This window comes from Neofelis nebulosa, chromosome 8 (genome assembly GCF_028018385.1).
Source record: "Neofelis nebulosa isolate mNeoNeb1 chromosome 8, mNeoNeb1.pri, whole genome shotgun sequence".
NCBI lineage: Eukaryota > Metazoa > Chordata > Mammalia > Carnivora > Felidae > Neofelis > Neofelis nebulosa.
This window is the reverse complement of record NC_080789.1, coordinates 108625218-108647562: the sequence shown is the minus strand read 5'-3', so window position 1 is coordinate 108647562 and position 22345 is coordinate 108625218. Positions and strand designations below refer to the sequence as shown.

The following is a 22345-nucleotide window of genomic DNA, read 5'->3' as shown; positions in this document are numbered from 1 at the left end:
CTTTTACTCTCTTTCTTCATCTTTTCCATATATATCAGCCATTGTTCCAGTTGACCAGGGCTGAGGGGGCTACCGACTTTGCTTGGAGTCTGGCCATAATTAACTTCTTCTCACATTTAGCCTTTGGTTATTAATCTTCACACTCCAATCATGCGTGTCATGGCTCATAGAGAAGATGATAATATTCATTGGTAAACATCTGAGGTTGCCTGGCAACTGCAGGATCTGCCCCATTTCGGGAAGGCTGGAATGCTCTCCATGAGAGGAAGTTTGCCCTTAAGAGAAGGTCGTTTTCCTCATTTTGAGTAGAAAGATTAGTTTTCCAAACCTGAATTAGTAGTTTATGCTCAGAGCTTTGAGCTAAGGAAGAGGATAATGAAAATTCCAGCTTTGGATTGCCTCTTTTTTTTCCTTTTGCATTTGCTTTTGGTTTGCGGGGGTAGGGTATCTTGTTTTTGTTATAAGTGTAACTTTCTAAGAATTAATTCCGTGTCTCCCCCCACTCCCAGCTCATAGATATGTGTCTGTCTGCCATGCATGAGTATCTTTTTTGTGTCTTCTCCTACCTTAATGTATTTTATTTTGTTTTGTCTCCATGTCCTGTCCCCCACCCATACTTGGCCTGTGTGTCACAGCCGACACAAGAGCGTGGGGTCAGCCAGCCGTCCTACTGCCTACCTGAGCAGGGTCGCCCTGCTCCCACCCCCCAGTGGAAACAGGTAAAGCTGCTGCCCAGGGACCAGAATGGGTGCTGCTTCCCTGGGCTTTCCAACCCCACTCCTCCCTCTGAACCAGCCACAGCTGAGGCCTCCTACACTTTAGAATCCTAGCTCTCAAGGACAGGAAACTTCTGTACTCTTTTGAGTAGCAACTGTGGGGGGAAGTTTAACAGACCATACTGATTGTATTGCATGATTTGTTTAACTTGTTGGGATTTGAGAAATCACTTAAAAGGGTAGGTGGTTAATTTGGTGTTGAAACTTGCTAAAGCTATGTGGGAAGTAGTTTAGCTACCTTAGCTTCTACAGTTTTACCATTATTACCTTTGTCCCAAGTTGACATTTTGCTTACATGTGTCCTTGTAACCACTGCAGGGAGAATCCTGAATTCAGCAAGGCTGAGAATTGGGGCAGTGGAGACTTTCATGTTAAATAGGAAAATGTTAGCCGAGAAATAGTCTCAAACTATGATTTTTATTTGTTTCAGACCCTCAACAAAGATGATGATGGGCATTTTCTAGGTGTTTTGTCTCCATTTAAAATACTCTTTGAAAATTTTCAATGAAGTTTTTACAGGATCTCCTAGCTGCTCATTAGCAGTATAGGATAGGACAGAAAGAAGGGGTGGGGAGTTGCACCTGGCTGATAATAAGAAGCCCATCAGAAAGACTGGGGCCTCTACTGTATTTTCTTTCTCCCAAGTCACAGTTGAGCAAGTTCCTGCTCTACTGAGTGCAGCCTGGATTCTCTGTCTTATGGTTTGGTATCATTTAGGACTAAGATTCTGAGAGGTCAGGTGAGCTAACCCTCAAATTCCTCTTGTGCTGCAGAGTGCCAGGTATTGCTGGGAGGTGCTAGGGAGTGGCAGGTGGGTTTTATTTGAATTATATTCAGGGCAAAAGTTACCTTTCTAATCTCTTTTTTAATAATATGCCACATTAAAGGCAGGGCCCATGAGTCTGAAATGGAAGCTAGGGAGCAATGTCCAGACTCACAACAGACCCCAGCCTGCTTCTTTCTCTATGCCTAGGGAAACAAATAAAGTTCATTAGAAATTCCATTTTATTTTCTTACCCTTTGCCTTGAAGTCTACGTGGTTGTATGATTTGAAAGGTAATATTTAGTTGAGGATCTGCTGAAGGGGAAAGTGAACTCTAAACTAGGTTCCCCCAAACTCTAGATTCTGACAATGTCCAGAAAGGTCCTCTGAGGTGCAAGGAGCAAAACAGAAGGGAAGTCAGTAGTAACGTGTAGATGGATGAACTAATGACTTTAAAAGGCATGTGCCCAGAGCAGCTTTGAGTTGGCTTCCTGGGAGGTCTCAGAAGTATTAAGTGTGACCCGAGGAGACTCGCTCAGCTGAGGCCCCTGTCCCGGTGAAGACTGGTACATCAGCTCATCACCTGATGGAACTGTACCAAAGGGGCATCAAGACAAGAGCTTGGTGTTTGTGGACCTGTTTGTGAAACATCTGGTGACCTCTAACCTTGTATGGGGTGCTACATGGAGACATATAGCTAGGTTGTCATCTGGGTAATATATGATTACAGTCAATGAAACAGAATATTGCCGGGCTCTTTGGGTAGCAGAATAGAGCCATTGAAGTCAAACCTGGGTTCTATGGAGTGGGTACCAGAGATTACAGTGGAAAGGGTATCTGGGTAGATCTTGGTAAGTGAAAAACCATGAACAATGAAAATCCTGTTAGATCATTTTCTATGGAGTTGGGAACGTGAATTTACTTGGCTGTGAAAGAACTGTAACTCATAGTTACATGTAATTTTTTCTCAGCACTAATCAGGGGTGGCATCATGAGTCTTGGCCTTGTAAATTTATCTCCTAAAAGAGAACCTTGGCAGGCAGTGCCACATGCTCCAGAAATGTGGGAACAGAAGAACTCCAGTGGTGTGCTCCACTGGCCCTCTGCTTCTGACTCATCCTGTCTGCAACCCTGTTTCTCTCCCTTTAGGATTGAGGGGCTGACTGGCAATACCTTACCATGACTCACTTTTTGTTTTTCTTGAAGAGGTTTGGATTGAGACAGGAGGGTGTGGCAAGCACAGCCATGGTGGCTGAGTTGGCACAAGGATCAGTTTTCACATAGGTCATGGTATGGAAGAGGAAAAATGAATAACAATTTTGCTTGCCAGTGACTTCTCTTTTTTACCTTCCTGTGTAAACACTTTGGCCCTTCCTTCCCCACCCTTCTACCTTTTGATCTCAGAAATGCATCCTACAGGCAACCAGCCTTGGTTTGGAAGTAAGTCATCATGTGAAGTTGGAATAGATGATGGGGCTCTTTCCCCTGGCCTCACAACCTCTTCTTTCCCTCCCATACTTCACCTGTGTGCTGCCCCACACGGTCATTCTGGTCATGAGGAAATGGAGGATTCCTCTGGCCTAGAAATAAGTAATTGTTCCCTAAGTACCGAAGAGTTCTCTAAATCATAGATTCATAGGAAGGGAGTACAATGGAGAGGGGCAAAATGGGGAAATAATCCATGGATATGTGTGGTGTTCGGTTAGTGAAAGATATTTAAGTTTTATATTCTGTTTCCTGTACTTTCTTGTATTTCCTTGGTAGTTTTCCAGAACTTTTTGAGTGTGAGTGAGGGGACTGAGAAGAGGGAAGCCATGGCAGGGTGTTGTCTTGGGTGAGCCCTCAAGGAGAGTGCTCCTTTGCTGCTGGTGGGTGTAGAGGTGACTGAGCCATCAGAAGATAGTCTTTATGCTCCCCTCGTGCTATTTGGCCTGTGTGCCCTTTCTCTCTACTTACATCCAAGCCCATTTCTTCTGTCCTCAGCTTCTCTGATAAAACTCACAAAGAATATACCCTTGATCCCTGGCATTTAGAAAGTGTTACACTGCAAGTTCTGACCCCAAGGCCAGCTGCGGAGATTACCCATGTGGTCTGCACTTACCAAACAGCGCAAGTGTGACCCAGAGGCAAATGATCGACTATGACAAGCCATCCTCCCTAACCATACAGTGATTGCTGTTGAGGATGGAGAGGCAAGGGAGGGATGGTTTTGGCAGATGCCCTTTAGTCTTTCTAGAACCAGCCAAAACGTGGCGCCTGTTTCACCAATGTTCTCTCTGTTTGTGTCTGTTGGTGTAAAAGCGACGGGAAAAGGAGTGTTCTCGGACCTGCCCCAAAAAAGTGATCACACTCTCTCCTCCCCCTTCTCCACCTCCCTGTCGGGCGCCTGGCAGCCAGCAGGTGATCTTCTCTGCATGCTCCGTGGTCCTCGTCTGTGTCTTCCTGCCTGCCTGTGTAGGTGGCTAGGGTAGAGACCAAATCAGAACTCCCTCTTTTCAGAAATAACAATCAAAAAACAGAAAGATCATTTGTAGCAGAAGCACCTTTATTGCTACAGATGAACAATTTCCAATTAGACCTCAGGATGGCACTTAATATATTCAAACCCTGGTTTAATCTAGTCCCACATCATAGGAGAACAACTATGCAAGCACAGACTAAAACTTAAACTATATTTGTCACAGATACAAGGTCCAAAAAGCCCTGGGGAACAACACATTTTTATATAACCTCATTTAAAACAGCCACTTTTGTCTTGCTGCCCAAGGAGATATAATTAGGATGGGCTTTTGGAAGCTTTTTATAGGGCCTCACTATATTATGAGTTTGGTTCCTTCTGGTTTTGAGAGCCCTGCCTCTCGCTTATCCAGCTTATGCCAGCAAACACCTGTCCTTCCCGTCTGCCCCACTCACACTCTAGGCAGACCATTTGAAAATGCGTTATAGAGCAGTTAACCACAGACATGATTAAAGAGGATAATAAGCATACATTAATAAAGTATATTTATAGAATAGAAATTGACCTTTGTAGGATATTTCTATAAAATAAAATACTAATTTTAAAGGCAGGATCTATGGAAAGACATTTTCTCAACTAAGTGGCCTATTTAAAAGGGGCCCCTGAGTAATGTGTCTGATTGTTAAAAGCGCACACTGTGTCCCTGGGCCTAAGAATTCGGCCATTGTAGACTGGACTGAGTAATTACCCTATGCCTTGTCTCTACATAATAACTAACACTTAGTCCCAGGCGGCATTCTCAGTTCTTGTTGTGTTACCTCCATCAGTTCTCCCAGTAACCCTACGGCAGGTACTGTTATCATCTCCATGTTGCAGATGAGACTGGGGCATAGGGTAGAGAGGCCAAGTACTTTGTACAAGTTCACACAGTAAGTAATGGAGCCAGGAATTGAATGTGGGTGGTGTGACTCTGGAACCCAACCTCTGGCCTCATCCTGCCTGTGGAGACCATTATGTTTGTGGGCCACATTAGAGGCTTTGGATTAGTTCTTCCACCAGTACAAGGGCATAAGCTGAATCCTCACCAGTAATCCAAAGAGTGATGAGAGTGGCCTTCCCTTTTCCCACACAATTGCTGATAGTTGTTTCCTTGGGTCCGTAGAGGCAGCCATATGCCTGTCTTCAGGATTTCCATGCCTATCATGTACATATTCCTATCTGTTGACTGAAGATGCTTCTAGTCGTCATCCACTTCTCCCTTTAATAAATGATGCTTTGGTCCCATATTCCTATTCAGGGACCACTCCCCATCCTGGAGTTTCCTCTGGACTGTTTAACGGCCATTTGTTCCAGGCAGTTTCCATCTCCCCACCTTTCCTTTCTAATATCTTGTTGTGGAAAGCTTCACCCTTTCACCCTCCTAACCAGCTTCTCATTTTAAACCTTCCATTTAATGCCTCTGATCTTGTGCCACTGTGTGAAAGAAATATGTTTGTTCCACTTTTGTACTAACCATAGTTCTTTATTTGTGTGGCTGACCTCACTGGAGGCCAGATGGACAGAGTGCTGGACAGAAAGTTGTCCTGGGATCATGGGATTTGATTTAGATGGGATTGTGGTTTCCTGGGGTGGGGATCTGTCAGGGGCAGGGGATATGTGTTGAAATGAATTCTGAATATCTGGCACTGTCACTTAGTAGGTCCACATAGAACATTTGGATGGAGCTTAAGTCTCTACTTTGTTATTAACAGACGTACAGGGATCTTGATGCTGACAGCCGTGGCAAGCAGAGTCCCCACCATGAGAGGGTAAAAGAGCATGAATCATGGCATGGGATGCTGAGAGCCAAACGGACGGGGCACGCTGTGGTGGTGGGGCAGAGGGAAGGTGGGGATGGTCCCCTCTCCCCTCGCTTTGTGCACACTCTTGTCACTTAGCCAAGAGCAAGAATTCTTGTTGCTTAACCGTGTTGACCCATGTAAATAGCATTCACAGGAGAGCATTCATCTGCCCAGCACTGAGATCAGTAAGTGGGTGGGATTTGCTTATATCTTTGGACATTCGGGGATCTTGAGGTAGAAATAATGAGAGAGCCAAAGCTCTTACTGGTATGGGGATTTTTCAAGTATGAAGAACTGATGGAGAGGAAGGAAGGTGGTAACAATATAGGGGTGTGTAATGAAAAGCTTTAGTGGGTCTCTTCTGAAAAACTGAAGGGGGATCTAGTGATTATACCTGGCCATCATATAATTTGATGAATAGCAGAGATGCCCATTTTTAAAAGCCTGTTTATTTTCTGAAACTTTCAGTTGTTACTGTTACCCTTAAACCTGATCCCTGAGTGAGTTAAGCTCTGCAGCAAGAGTGAAGAATCCTCTGTAACTGTTAATTTCACATGGGCCTTTTTCCTTTTATTTTTACCTCTCCTTCTGCCTTTGCTCTCTGAGAAATACAGTCACTGCGAAGGAAGCTAGTGCTGTATTCTTACACCCCGTCACCAAGCAAGAAGCAGGCAATCTGTGCTGCCAGGACCATGCGTGGATCGGTGCTGGCTTAGGGAGAGAGACCGGGGCCGAAGTGGAAGGAGGGTGTCCATTTCATCTCCTCATGCACGGCCCAGCTCTGCTTTCTTCACTTCTGTTGGGGCTGCTTCCTACCATGAGCACTGTGTGCCCAGCCTCTTTCTTCCTTCTTCCCAGGCTGTATTCCCCTCAAAAAGAAAAGTAGGTATTTTCACAAAGAAGGGCAAGCCCTACATTTCAGGGAATGCATAGTTAATGAGACCCTGATGATTTTTAATGAAGCAGTGCCTAAGCGAAGAAGAATAGAGGGAAGTGTGTAAAATAAAAGGAGAGATGGGCAGGGAGAAATTGTGAGAAGTCTAGGGCTACAATGCCCCCAGAAGAAAGGTAGGATTTTGAGCTCAGGAAGCAAGAAGGTTTGCAGGGAATTTTCTTTCATTTTCCCAATGGATTGGTTTCCAGATTCTTCACTGCAGGGGTCCTGTCTAGATACTTGTAAGGGTTACTGTATGTGTGCTCTTCCAGGATTTTCTGTTCACTATTCCATAATCTTTCCTGCGCACTCACCTGCTCCTATCCACCCCCCACCCCCACCCCCAAGTCTTCCCATTAGTTTCACTGCTTTGCCATCCCTGGGAGAGTTGCCTTCTCTCTTATTTCTCTCGGGTGGGTGATACTCTTCTACAGAGATCCCCCCCTTGGGCCTGTGTTTCTGAGCCTGCCCCAAGTGCTGAGCTGAGGGCCAGTGAGCTGGCTGAGAATCTGGAGCAGGGTTGGTTACACTCCACTTTGTCACCGCTCAAAGCTGTGAATTTAGTGAGGGACTAAATTGGGGGTGTGATGGATCTGCTTGGAGTTAGAGGGGCAGAGGTCTTCTTTTACCATGACAGTTCTTCCCTCCACCCTGCAAGTATTTCATCCTGAACCTTGTAGGAAACTGAGCAGTTATCACTTGCCAGATCTCGCAGGCCCCTTCTCCCTCTCTGGGGACTGGACAGTTCCTGGCTGCATGGGCCCACCACCGAGGAAGATGCCAGCTTACTTTTGCAACACATGCTGCATGCAGTCTGCAGAGGACTTGGGATCTTTTCTCCTGATCATTGCTGGGATTTGGCTGGCTCCTTGGCAGGCAGAGTTTCTCTGAGCACTAGCAATAGGAAGAGGCAAAGCCACATTTCTGGCCTTTATGGAGGAGTAAACTTCATTCTAGATTTGCTATTGCTATTGTTTGCTGTTTGTAAGGCCAGTGGAGTGATGAGGTGGTACAGTCTCCTTCTGCCCAGGAGAATTCCCAGCTCAAGTCTGTGAGGGTCTCTACAGAGGACATAAAGTGGGTGTGTGAGCAGGACATAGCCCCTGGCCTCTGTCTCCTCCTGGCTGGCAGGCAGCTTTATCCACTTGGGGTGGATGGAGTAAAACCACCAAGCAAGAGAAGACAAGGCTTTCAGAGACGGCTCATGTCTACAGTGACCATGTTCCAGAGCGAGCTTCACTGTAAGCATGAGGCAAGGGTGAGCGAGCTGAAAGTAAAATGGAAGCTTTGAATGAGCCATTCACACCTTTGGGAACTAAGAATGTCTCTTTACTGCATTAGTTACTTAGGTAAAGGTCTAAAACTCCCAAATTACTTACATTCAGGTCAGTGTGTAACTTTTTATTTAACATTTCCTTTGATTTTTTTTTTCTCCATCTTGTATTTTGTAGCCAGAGCCTGAACCTTCTCGCCGATTTTTTGTTGACCAGTGGGAGCTTTCTCTTAGTCTTCGCTCCTCCAACCGCCCCGCCTCTCCCTCCTCTGACTCTCTCCGACAGGTAGCACAGCCTGGAACTTGGCAAAGCTCTTTGCTCTCCAGCCTCTCCTCAGTTCACCTACACAAATGTCATCAGGCCCGAGGGAGGTTGCAGAGCTCTTAACTTTGGCCTGTCTTCTGTGGGAATCCACGTGTGTGTGTGTGTGTGTGTGTGTGTGTGTGTGTGTGTGTGTTTGTCAGTTTTGCATGTGAGGTCTGTAGGCAAACACCAAAGTTAAAGAGGCTGCTAGCTTTCATTGTAACAAATTCTGTCACAGTAAACCCACTTCTATTATATTTCAACTATATAAAATAACAACAAACATTTTTCAGCCATTAACTTTTTAAATTCCAAATGTCTTCGTATGGATATGTATTAAAAAATATGAACAATAGTGTAATTAAATCTCTTAAATGGAGTGGTGAATATGCAGTATTGTGGGTGCCTCTTGCATTGTAATCACTTGAGGAGTGAACCCTGCTATTTCCCACAGTGGAACTGATCCAGCTATAGAGTAGTTTAGAGAGAGGTTGGCGGATCCTTTTACCCTTTCTGTTTATGTTTCCTGTCCTCGAGCAGTCTGTGTGGTACGTGTGTGGAAACATATGCATGTGTGGCGGCAAAAGTATAAGTCCAGCAATTGCCACATTTAGACTGTTTCTTAAGAGTGGGGAGAAGGATACCATCTGCTATTCATGCCAGAAGAAAATAGAACTTGAGTTTCCACCTCTCTTGGGGGGATGCTTGTCATTATTACCGCATTGCTGAGAACTGAATGTGACAAATGCCTTTGCACGCAGGCAGCCCTGGGCTGTATTTGCTGAGGATGCCAGTTTCTGGTGGGAGGGAAGGGTCCTGGCCGAGCAGTGAGGATCCAGAGCTTGCTCAGTGTCCCAGCCTCAGGGGTGGCATCTGGCCTACACCCTCACTTACTTTCTGCACCCTCGGTGTCAGCTGTTAAGTGACCTGCTCAGCTCTGCCTGGTGTCAGTCTGTTCCAGGAGTAAGTTTCCCTAACAGCTCTAATCTAAAGAAGGTTTAGATCTTAGAGCCACTTGTTTTTCTCAACCATTAATGGGTATAAGCTGTGGAGTTAATGAACAAATGGCACCAATCCTTGGAAATCTCCTTATTTTAAATTGAAAAATAGAATTGACTCCTCAGTTCCAGCTGAACCTTGGAGAAGTGTTTGCTAATCTGTGCTTCTGTTATTCTCGTGTTCACATAGAGCTAGTTCCCCCTGTCCCCCCACCCCTGGAGCACTTCTCTTGTTTGTCCCTTCTCAGCCCAGGGCACGCCATTGCTCAGGCCAGTGATTCTCTCACACCTGGCTTTGTGTGTTGTCCATTCAAACCACTTCCTGACAGGGTTGTGGACATCCCCAAGACAACTGCTCCTGGAGTGTTTTTCTCAGTCAGAATTACAGGGCTCCCCAAACTCATTAGGCAGTTCTCTTACTCCACACAGTTTATGAGAGGAGAGTCATGCACACTAGGTGTCCTGGCCATCTCCACATTGGGAGTCTCTAAAGGACTGTCAGCAAGACTTTGACCTCATTCCTTAGGACAGGCTCAAAGCTAGGCTGCCTAGCAGGAAGGCTTACAATTGAAATTTTGTAGTTTTGCTTGTTACTTCTTCAACATTGCTAGAAAGAGGATTGAATTGGTTGGATTTTTTTTTCTTTTCTTTTTCCAACCTATGAAAAAATAACCCCTCTTGGACTAGAAACTTCCCAAGACTTCCTGACTTCCTGACTTCCTAAGACTAAACTAAGCAACTTGTCTGCATGGCTCCAGGTGTTAGCCTCCTGCAGCTGTGTTTAAGATGCCCACCCAGTCTAGAACACTTTGGCCTTAGTGCCTGGGTAGAACAGATAAATATTAACAGGGAGAATGGACTGAGAAGGATTCTTCCAGATAAAGCTCAGAAATATTTGATGCATATGACGGGGGTTATGAGTGAAGCATTAATAGGAGGAAGGTGATCATCACGAGTAATACTAGGCTGTTGGCATCTTTTACCCAAGTGGAGAATCAGCCTTGCAAGTGTGAGCTTAGTTTCTTTCTTTCTTTCTTTTTTTTTATGTCTTTTATGTTTATTTGTTTTTGAGAGAGAGAGAGGCAGAATGCAAGTGGTGGAGGGGCAGAGAGAGAGAGGGAGACAGAATCCAAAGCAGGCTCCAGGCTCTGAGCTGTCAGCACAGAGCCCAACGCAAGGGCTCGAACCCACAAACCACGAGATCATGACCTGAGCCGAAGTCAGACGCTTAACCAACTGAGCCACCCTGGCACCCCAAGCTCAGTTTTTTTTCTAAATGTGAAATAACTTGCCAAGCCCTCTCCTAGACCCAACTTGAAACATAATGTTAATCTGGACATGTGCCGTGTGGGTGGGAGTTATTCCTCTTGAATTCTTTGTATGTAATTTGAGTCACTAGGGTATAGGCCCTTCTTACTCTGTTCTATATTTGTATCCATCCTGTCTTCCCACCTCCCTGAACTATATGCTCCGAAAAGACATGGAAGACTAAGTTCTCCCTTACTGAGTTTAGTTATTCCTGCAGGCATTACTCTTACCTCTGCTGATACCTCTGTGTGGACGTTGACACCCATTTTTCTGACCACCAAGTTTCCCTGCTTGTGGGCACTGTGTTGGCATGGTTTGCTGCTGCACCTTGTATTCATTTTATACCTTTCAAAGATTTTTTTCCCCCTGTCTTCTTAATTTATTTATTTTTTTTCCTTCTCATTTTCCATCATTCTGGTCATTTTATAATCTCCAACCAATAGAAGTATATAAAGATGTACACTGGCGGAGTGAGCTCATTGGCTGAGCAGATAGCCAATCAGCTTCAAAGGAAAGAACAGCCCAAAACCCTTCTAGACAAGAAGGAACTGGTAAGAGATGTATTAAGGGCACCGTCTGTCTAGATATAGCACAGCTATGGTAAATAAACCTGGTTTATTCTAAGTAGCTTAGTAACATATATACCTAATATATGCCATGCGGTAACTTTTTTTAAAGATATCTGAAGTTTGTAACTGAATTTCTAGGACTGACTGGCTGTTTAGAATGTTGTGTGGAAAAACATACTTAGTATCTGTAAAAGTGATTGTTTGCTCTGGAGTCCTGGAGGCCCACATTCATGTAGAACGACGTGAACTCTGAGTAGGTATTTTTATGCTACCTTCAAAACACAATTCTGTCAAAATAATTTGGTTTGTTATGAAATTGTGTAAAACCAACTGGGGATTCCTCTTGGGTGTTGATTAACATCGATTCAGAACCCAGCTAATGCCGATTGCTATATAGAGGGCACATGTGACAGTCACTGCAGTAGTGCCATTGTTTTTCAGGAAAGCCAATAATAAAGTGAGTCATCGTAGTCTGTCTCAAAACAAAATTGCTTAGTGAGGGTTAGTTTCACATATGGAGAGGGTCGTGCACCTCCAGGAGGTGAGTCTAAGAACTGTTGGCTCTGACAGATCTTCCACCATCCCCCATTACAGGGCTCGATAAAGAAGGAGTTCCCACAGAATTTAGGAGGCAGCGACACGTGCTACTTCTGTCAGAAGCGGGTCTACGTGATGGAGAGGCTGAGTGCTGAGGGCAAGTTCTTCCATCGGAGCTGCTTCAAATGCGAGTACTGCGCCACTACCCTGCGCCTCTCGGCTTACGCCTATGACATCGAGGATGGTGAGTCTATTTGCACTTGAGGCCATACTTAGAAACTGAGCTTAGGGGCACTTTTTTCCACGTGAGCTGACCTTAGGGCTCTTACTGCATTCTTATATATACATTTTTTCTGCCTCTCCTAACCCTTCCCATCCATCTCCCTCTACTCTTTATTTTTTCTCTAAGACTCTTTCTTATAAATATTTCCCTAAAGTCACCAAGCTGTAGCACAGTATTACTCAGTAATGACGGTAATGAGAATGGCATGCGTTAATGTAAATCACTTCCCTGGCTTCACAGACACTTGCTTTCTTACCTCAGGGTGGGATCTTAAGATAAAAGGGACACAAAGAGAATAAGGTATTTTTGTCTTTACTTTAGAGAAGGGGAAATGACAGGCCTATGGAAGTCACATTTCTTGCCTCCGGTCAATAACAGCAAATTGAAACTAGATTTCACGCCCTTCGGGTTCTGAGACTTTTGCTTCCTGAGGATGACCGAATTATGCCCACCTCTCTCTAGCATCACTGTTTCTCTGATGAATTGAGAGTTTGTAGCACAGGATCTAAATCTAATTTACTACAGTGTCCAAGCCCTGGCCTTTTGTAACGTTTGTTGCTTTTATAAATAGAACGATGTTAATGGAGCAGAAGGTGGAGAATTATGCAAACAATTAATAAAGCCCAATAGACAGAGGCAGGCTGGCATGACTGCCATCTAAAGACTCTTTAAAACTCCTTAAAGTAACTGACTACTACACTCATTCCTATGGAATGCTGAAGGAATGTCTTGAAAGGCAGGCTTACTGATTCAAAAGTAATGAAAAGATCTAGATTAATGGGAGTCCTCATAGAGGTGGCATTATGTGCCCTCTTTTTGGATTCCTGTACCCAAATCCAATGTGGAGGCAGGGTGGTGGAGTCCCCTATCCCCGCCCCAATACCAAGTAATTCTCCAACACCAGCAGGGTGTCTAAGAATTCAGCTCAATTCTGACACTAACTACTCGACCCAGAGATAGCATCAGATTCCACACGTTAAGGGCTCAGGCCAGTAATACTGTCCCTTGCCCCCTACTTTAGACACTAGTCATAAGCCCCAGGCTATTACCTGTGCTTCTGACCACCAGCTACAGATTGGAGGTTCCAACGACCTCCTTCTTTGGTTCTTCTCATTTGCTAGAATGGCTCACAGAACTCAGGAAAACACTTACATACCAGTTTATTAAAGGATATGGTAAAAGATAACAAATCAACAGCCACATGAAGAGATACATATGGCAAGGTCTAGGGAAAGGGCATAGAGCTTCCATGCCCTCTCCAGGGGCACCACTTTCCCCACATCTCTATATGTTTGCCAACTTGGAAGTTCTCTGAACCCCATCCTCTTGGGTTTTTATGGAGGCTTCATTGTGTAGTCATGTTTGACCAAGTCATTCGCCATTGTTTGATTCAGTCTCCAGCCCATCTCCCTTGAGGGGTTGAGAGGTATCCTGGACGTCCAACCCTCAAATCACATGGTTGGTCCTCCTGGCAACAGCCCCTGCCCTTGGGTGGGATCCAAAAGTCACATTAATTGTTACAGCCAAAGATACTTTTATCTCTGTCAACACTTGGGGAATTCCAAGGGTTTGGAGCTGAGTCAGAAACTGGATGAAGACTGAATATACATGAGAAATATATTTGGTTATCTGAATGACTAAATATATATGTCTTATAAATCACACTATGGTATGTCCATTATATTGGTAGGTAATTTTTGACTGAGGAGATGGTAAGATGATATCACATAGGAGAGGGACACCACCATTAGGAAGTGGTCACTTTAGTCATCCAGGCTCTGCTAATAATGAATAAATAGGCAGCTCTGTCAGAAGTAGCAACAAAGCAGCCAAAGTACTGAACTGAGAAAAGCTAACTCTTACCATTATGGGGTAGCTGGTCCTTAACTTTAGTAAAAAGCACCACCGAGTGAGGGAAGAGTTAAGACAGTTGACTAAATAACAAAAGTATATTCTTAGGTATCAAATCTTCTGTTCCACCATTCCTACACACCTGCTCTTTCTGTAACGCCTCTGATTTCTAAGGGTAGGGATTGGCAGATGGAGCCCATCCAGTGTCTTTTAACTGTCCTTGATGCTAGGGTTATTTTAGTTAGCCTTTTACTGAAGTCTGGCTAGAAAGAAGATCGCTCAAGGTCCAGCCAATTAATTGATTTACAAATATTTTTGCCCATAGATTGTTGTGTACTTGTCTTTGCCACATTCTCTTGAGGATACAGATGAAATGTAAACTGTTCCTCAAGGAGCTTACATTCTGGTGGGCATGATAAGACCAGGGCACATGGAGCAACAACAACAATGAAGAGTATATGATTAAGGGCTAACAGACGACATACAGATTTTAACTTTGTAGAAGTTTAGAGGAAGAAGAAATCAATGAAGCTCAGTAGCCTTTAGGAATGACTTAACTGACCTTAGGTGAGACTCTGAGAGAGAAGTATGAAATGGCCAAGTAGAGGAAGAGATGGCATACTAGGCAAGAGAATGACAGGAGCTCAGGTGGAAATGACTGTGACACTGGGCACGGACGAGGCTGGTTGGTGCTTTGTTGTTGACACTGGGGCGGGGAGGACAGTGGATCCAAACAAGCTCCCCAAATTCTAACCCAGATAAACTTTTCATCAGCTCAGCCCCACGACAAAAGACAAGTGAACTGGAGAAAAGAATGGAATTTTGGGGGCACCTGGGTGGCTCAGTCGGTTGGGCATCCGACTTCGGCTCAGGTCATGATCTCGCGGTCCGTGAGTTCGAGCCCCGCGTCGGACTCTGTGCTGACAGCTCAGAGCCTGGAGCCTGTTTCAGATTCTGTGTCTCCCTCTCTCTCTGCCCTTCCCCGTTCATGCTCTGTCTCTCTCTGTCTCAAAAATAAATAAACGTTTAAAAAAAATGTCATTTAAGAATGGAATTTTGGGGCTCCTGAAGTTTTAGCCTGTTGTTCATCCACATTACCATGTGACTCAGAAATCTAACTGAAGGCCCTCAGATAAGAAAAAGACAGGAAAGTCATAACTCATTTGTAGGAGGAAAGAAATAACCCCCGCACTGTGCTGGGCTCTTTAACATGTACCGTGTCATTCTGCCTTCACAACAACCCTATACAGAACTAGTTTTATTATTGCAATTTTATATACATCAGGAAAGTGAATTCAGAGAAGTTGTAAATGCTTGTTCAAGTTCACACAACTAGTGAGTACTGGTTTGCACTAAATGATCTCTGGGATCCCTTCCAGGTTGGCCTCCTGGGATTAGTGACTCTGGGCCCATGTCAGCTCCACACAGGTAAACTGAGAATCTTACACTTTAGAGAAACATCCACCTTTTTTACCCTTGTCCCTAATTAGTCTTCCCTTCAGCTCTTTTTTTTTTTTTTTTTTTTAATTTTTTTTTCAACGTTTTTTATTTATTTTTGGGACAGAGAGAGACAGAGCATGAACGGGGGAGGGGCAGAGAGAGAGGGAGACACAGAATCGGAAACAGGCTCCAGGCTCCGAGCCATCAGCCCAGAGCCTGACGCGGGGCTCGAACTCACGGACCGCGAGATCGTGACCTGGCTGAAGTCGGACGCTTAACCGACTGCGCCACCCAGGCACCCCCCTTCAGCTCTTTTAAAAGGATGCAGTTTACCCTAAAACTAAGATCTTTCTCTTCCCAAATACTCGCTTATTTTCAACTGCTGCCAACTCTTAAGACAAGGACTCTCAATCAGACAGTACATCAGGTCATTCCCTGTCGTCTCAAGGAGAGAAAACACCCTACTGGCTAAGGTGTTTTGTGAAGGGCCTCCATTGGTAGCAACAAGCCTAAAATAGTCCACTGCTCTCCGTCTCTGCGAGTACCACCCTGAACACACTCTGCATCTTCCACCTGGACTACTGATCTCCCTGCCTCCACCATTGCCTCCTATAGTCTGCTTCCACAAAGCAACCGAGGAATCTTAAAAGATGTAAATCAGATTTTTGCAACCTCCTGGTTTGTACTCTTATGGTCCGCTGTAGTACAAATAGAATCTGCTGGGGCTGAGAGCTTTTCATGTCTACCCTAGCCTGCATTTCCTGTCCCTAGCTCACTATACTCCTGCCACACTGGTCTCTTTCCATTTCATAAACATGATTAGGCCACTGCTTACCTTAGCAGTTGGCACTGTCTCCTCTCCTGGAATACACTTCCCCCTAATCTTTACAGGGTGGGCTTTTTGTCATTCACTTCTTCACTCACATATTCTCCCCTCAGAGGGGCATTTTTCAGACCTCCTCATCTCTAGTACTCATCACTGCTTGGTACTTATTCACATATCATCTGCTCCATCTGAGCAGAGACTAGTCTGTCTTCTTGACTGGAACATTCTCAGTGTTTAGATTTGTACCTGTCCTATAATGGCACTCAGTAAGTTATTGAATGAATAAATGCATGGCCCCATTTTGGCTTAAGCTTGTCCTTTAGCCATCTGTTTCCTCCAATTTCTTTTTCTAGTCTTTCCCATAGTTAATTATCAAGATTTCATTTATTTAGATCATCTAAAATCAGTGGCTTGACTGAATCAACCATAATTTGTGGGTAGTTTATAACATTAGCATGGTTGTATTCACTAATTGAGACAGGCATCATAGTGTAGTGACTAAAGGTATAGGTCTTGGAGTCAAGCTTACTAGTAGGTTCAAGTCCTCTGTGAGATTTACTGAGTAGGGGACACTTTGGGCAGGTTGCTTAACGTTTCTGTGCCTCAACTAGAAAAAGGTGGATAATAATATCTACCTTATTGAGTTCTGAGGATTAAATGAATTGATAGACGTTATAATACATATTTAGCACGTGGTAAATGTTACATAAAAATTAGCTCTTTTTGAGACTAAATGTCCATCAACTGACAAATGGATAAAGAAGATGTGGTTTATATTTACAATGGAATACTACTTGGCAATGAGAGAATGAAATCTGGCCATTTGCAGCAATGTGGAGGGAACTGGAGGGTATTATGCTAAGTGAAATAAGTCAGGCAGAGAAAGACAGATACCATATGTTTTCACTCGTATGTGGATCTTTAGAAACTTAACAGAAGACCATGGGAGAGGGAAAGGGGAAGAAAAAAGTTGCAGAGAGGGAGGGAGGCAAACCATAAGAGAGACTCTTAAGGACTGAGAACAAACTGAGGGTTGACGGGGGGTGGGGGAGAAGGTAAAGTGGGTGATGGGCATGGAGGAGGGCACTTGTTGGGATGAGCACTGGGTGTTGTATGGAAACAAATTTGACAATAAATTGTATTTAAAAATAATAAAATAATAATTAAAAATAATTAGCTCTTTTTGTTATTAATCTAAGAAGCAAAAAGTACCACCAAGTTGAATGTGGGAAGAGTTTGAGGCAGGAGACATTAATTGAGCACCTATAACACATAATGTGGTCTCTCATTTACTTATCTCACCCTATGAGTATTATCTTCATATTCTACATGAAGAAACATGTTTCAAAATGCTAAATAGTTTACATGCCTATTGAGTCGTTGAGACAGTATTTAAACTGAGATCTGACTTCAGAGCTCATATTCCTTCTATCACATTGTACTGCATTTATAGAGAAAACAAGTTTCTGGAATTTTCTTGATAATTACCTTTTGGTTAGGTTTGTGGGACTTGTTTTGAAACCTAAGCCTCTTTTCTTTATTAAAATAGAATACCGTAGCAGAATTCAATGAGGATTCCCTGGAGGTTAGCCTATTGAGCTGTATTTTAAAATCTAGGATTCTACTTTGTAGAAAAAAGCAAACTAATGCAGGGGAAAAAAATACAAGAAAGGAGTGAAAGTAACTATAACTGAAGTTTTATTTTTTTTTCTTTTTTTTTTTTTTTAACATTTATTTATTTTTGAGAGACAGAATGTGAGCTGAGAAGGGGCAGAGAGAGAGGGAGACACGGAATCCAAAGCAAGCTCCAGGCTCCTAGCTGTCGGCACAGAGCCCCACGCAGGGCTCAAACTCAGGAGCTGCGAGATCATGACCTGAGGCAAAGTTGGACTCTTAACCGACTGAGCCACCCAGGCACCCCTATAACTGTAGTTTTCTGATACTGTAATAAAATAAGACTTGGTAACAAGTAATAGAAACTCAAGTCAGATTAAAGTTGAAGCATTAGATTTATATCTTCTTTCTAGATAGCAGTCTCAGAGAAGGGCTGCCCTTCCTCACTATCCCTGAGAATCCCCAAGAATGGCTCTGGTTAGCCTGACTTAGCCACATGCTATATCCTGCAGTGGGCTAGAAGGAGAGGGGATATTATGATTGGCCTATATAGGTCATATATTTATTTTTGTGGTGGATAATTTTAGGCCTCATGGTTGATAGCCCATCAAAATCACGTGGAGGAGGGAAGTGTTCCATAAAGAAGATTAAAATACAGAACAGACAAAAAAGTAGTATACGATCCAAGGACTAATAGTTTTGTCTTTTCCTAATTACATTTTCTCTCTTAGCCAAAATTCACAAAAGTGAAATGGTTTATTACAGATTGTCCAAGCTGAAAAAAACAACCCATGATTCATCTCCCCTCATAGAGAAAAAAGCAGTGAGATTGTTGGTCCTTTGGCTATCAGTGTTCCTGACAATAGATGTAGTGTTTCTGAGTTCTGGTTAAGTGCCAAAAGGTAGTGGGAAATTCTGTTTCAGAAAACATATTATATATATGAATATTATTTGACTTATAAAAGTCCATAAACTATGTTTTTCTAAAAGATTTTGTGTTGGGAAGCAGGGTACAGGTAAAAGAACAGAGAAATCAGTTACTTTGAAGGAAAAGAAGAAAGATGTAATCAGAGCACCAAGTAAAGGGGAAAAAAGAAAGAAGTCCATCTCATTTTTATTTCCTTTGACTTTTCGGTCCTCCCCTTTTTTTCTTAGCTTTATTGAGATATAATTGACGCATAACATTATATAAGTTTAACGTGTACAGTGTGTTGATTTATACTTTTATAAATTGTAGAATGATTACCATCATAGTGTTGGGTACCTCCTTCATCCTATCACATAGTTACTAATTTTTTTTTGTGGTAAGAACTTTTAAGGTCCATTCTCTTAGCAGCATTCAAGCATATAATACAGCATGGTTAGCTATAATCGCCATGCTGTACATTAGATTCCCCAAGCTTGTTAATCTTGTAACTGAAAGTTTGTACTCTTTGACCGGTATCTCCTCATGTTCCCCACCCCTTAACCACTGGTAACCACCATTGTGCTATCTCCTGAGTTTGTCTTTTTTTAGATTCCACATATAAGTGAGATTATACAGTTTTTGTCTTTCACTATCTGACTTACTTCACTTAGCAAAGTGCCTTCAAGGTCCATCTAAGTTATTACAAATGGCAGGATTTCCTTCTTTCTCATAGCTGACTAATACTGTCTTGTGTATATATACCACATCTTTTTTATCCATTCATTCATTGACAGACATTTAAGGTTGTTTCCATATCTTGGCTATTGTGAGTAATGCTGCAGTGAACATGGAAGTGCAGAAACTGTACAAGATCCTGATTTTCCGTTTCTTTGAATATATACCCAGGAGTGGAATTTTTGGACCATATGGCAGTTCTATTTTTAATTTATTAAGGGACAGCCACACTGTTTTCCAAAGTAGCTGCGCCAATTTACATTCCCACCAGAAATTCATTAGGGTTCCTTTTTCCTCGTACCCTTACCAACACTTAATTCTTCTCTTTTTGATGGTAGCATTATAACTGGTGTGAGGGGATACCCTGTGGTTTTGATTTGCATTTCCCTAATGACTAGTAATATTGAGCACCTTTTCATCTACCTGCTGCCATTTGCATATCTTTTTTGGAAAACTGTCTCTTCAGTTCTTCTGCCCATTTTTTAATCAGGTTGTTAGCTTTTTTGCTGTTGAGTTGTATGAGTTCTTTATATATTTGGATATTAACCCCTTGTCAGATACATGATTTGCAAATATTTTCCCCATTCTGTAGGGAGAAGTATTGCTTTTTCATTTTGTTGATTGTTTCTCTTACTGTGCAGGCACTTTTGACTTTGATGTCATCTCACTTCTGTAGTTTTTGCTTCCGTTGCTTGTGCTTTTGCTGTCATATCTAGGAAATCACTGCCAAGACCACTGTCAAGGAGTTTTTCCCCTGTTTTCATATAGGAGTTTTGTGGTTCGAGGCCTTACACTTAAGTTTTTAATCCATTGCAAGTTCATTTTTGTGAGTGGTATAAGACGGGTCAATTTCATTCTTCTGCATGTGGTTATCCAGTTTTCCCATCACTGTTGGGAAGAGCTGTCCTTTCCCCATCAAGTATGCTTGGCTCCCTTCTCAAATATTAGTTGTCTGTATATGTGGTGTTTATTTCTGGGTTCTTGATTCTGTTCCATTGGTCTGTGTCTGTTTTTATGCTAGTACCATATAGTATGTTGATTACTGTAGCTTTGTGATATAGTTTGAAATCAAGAAGTATGATGCCTCTGGCTTTGTTCTTCTTTCTCGGGATTGCTTTAGCTATTCAGTGTCTCTTGTGGCTCCATTCAAATTATAGGGTTTTTGTTTTTTTTTTTCTATTTCTGTGAAAAATGCCATTGGAATTGTGATAGAAATTGCATTGGATCTATAAATGGTTTGGGTAATATGGACATTTTAACAATATTAATTCATTAATATCTTTCCCTTTGTATCTTTTTGTATTGTCTTTTATTTATCTATTTATTTATTTAGAGAACAAGAGCAAGAGCAGGGGAGGGGCAGAGAGAGGGAGAGAGAGAGAATCCGAAGCAGGCTCTGTGCTGTCAGGGCGGAGCCTAACACGATCCTCAAACTCACGAACCATGAGATCATGACCTGAGCTGGAACCAAGAGTCGGACGCTTGACTGAGCCACTCAGGCTCCCCTTGTTTGTGTCTTCTTAAATTTCTTTTATCAAAGTCTTGTAGCTTTCAGTCTATTGGTCTTTCACTTCCTTAATTAGATTTATTCCTAAGTATTTTGTTGTTTTTGATGCTAGTGTGAATGGGATTGTTTTCTTTACTTTTTCAGATGTTTTGTTGTTAATGTATAGAAACAGTTGCTTTCAGGGTGCCTTCGTGGCTCATTCAGTTAAGCTACTGTCTCTTGATTTCAGCTCAGGTCATGATCTCACAGGTTGTGAGATCAAACCCTGTGTCAGGCTCTGTGCAGACAGTGTGGAGCCTGCTTAGGATTCTCTCCCTCCCTCTCTATCTGCCCGTCCCCTGCTCACTCTCTTTCTCTCTCCCTCTCTCTCTCAAAATAAGTAAATAAACTTAAAAAAAAAGAAACAATTACTTTCTGTGTATTGTTGATTTTGTATCTTGCAATTTTACTTAATTTGTTGATTAGCTCTGGCAGTGGAATCTAGTCTAGGATTTTCTATATGTAAGATCACCATCTGCAAACAAAGACACTTTTATTTCTTCCTTTCTTATTTGGATGCCTTTTATTTCTTCCTCTTACCTGATTACTCTGGCTAGGACTAGTACTTTCTTGAATAGGAGTGGTGAGAGTGAGCATCCTTGTGTTCCTCATCTTAGAGAAAAAGTTTTCAACCTTTTACCTTTGAAATGATATTGACTATGGTTTTGTTGTATATGATGTTTCTTGTAGTGAGGTATGTTCCTTCTATACCCAATTTGTTGATGTTTTTATCATGAAAGGGTGTTATATTTTGTCAAATGCTTTTTCTGCATCTATTGAGATCATATGATTTTTATCTTTCACTTTGTTAGTGTGGTGTATCACATTTATTGATTTGTGTATGTTGAACCATCCTTGCATCCCAGGGATAAATCCCACTTTGTTGTTTTGTTGAATTGGGTTTGCAAATATTGTGTTGAGAATTTTGCATTTGTATTCATCAGGGTTATTCGTCTGTAATTTTCTTGTAGTATACTTATCTGGCTTTGGTATCAGAATAATGCTAGCCTCATAAAATAATTTGGGGGGTATTTCCTCCTGTTTAGTTTTTTGGAAGAGTTTGAGAAGGATTGCTGTTAATTCTTCTATAAATATTGGGCGGGCGGGGGGGGGGCGCCTACCTGGATGGCTCAGTCAGTTGAGTGTCCGACTTGGGCTCAGGTCGTGATCTCATGGTTAGTGGGTTTGAGCCCCGTGGCAGGCTTTGTGCTTGATAGCTCAGAGCCTGGAGCCTGCTTGGTATTCTGTGTCTCCTTCTGTCTCTGCCCCTCCTGACTCAGGTGCACATACACATGCTCACTCTCTCTCTCCTCTCTCTCAAAAATAAACATTTTAAAAAATTTTTTAATAAAAAATTAAAATAAATAAATGTTTAGTGGAAT

General features: G+C 42.7%; 1 protein-coding gene across 21 annotated transcripts in view; it reads left to right on the top strand.

Annotated features, from left to right (window-relative positions):
* Window positions 1-22345, top strand: part of MICAL3 (microtubule associated monooxygenase, calponin and LIM domain containing 3) — a 235862-nt gene that overhangs the window by 132716 nt on the left and 80801 nt on the right. For 16 of the 21 annotated variants that reach the window (XR_009266002.1, XM_058744271.1, XM_058744273.1 and 13 more), the window contains exons 17-22: window positions 636-719; window positions 3841-3939; window positions 5749-5805; window positions 8224-8331; window positions 11099-11206; window positions 11819-12005. Coding sequence is in view for 20 of the 21 variants with exons in the window: in XM_058744271.1 (XP_058600254.1) it covers window positions 636-719; window positions 3841-3939; window positions 5749-5805; window positions 8224-8331; window positions 11099-11206; window positions 11819-12005 (643 nt within the window). In the remaining variant the exon portion in view is untranslated. The remainder of the gene's footprint in view (window positions 1-635; window positions 720-3840; window positions 3940-5748; window positions 5806-8223; window positions 8332-11098; window positions 11207-11818; window positions 12006-22345) is intronic. The other 5 variants (XM_058744286.1, XM_058744288.1, XM_058744289.1 and 2 more) reach the window with 3 other exon arrangements.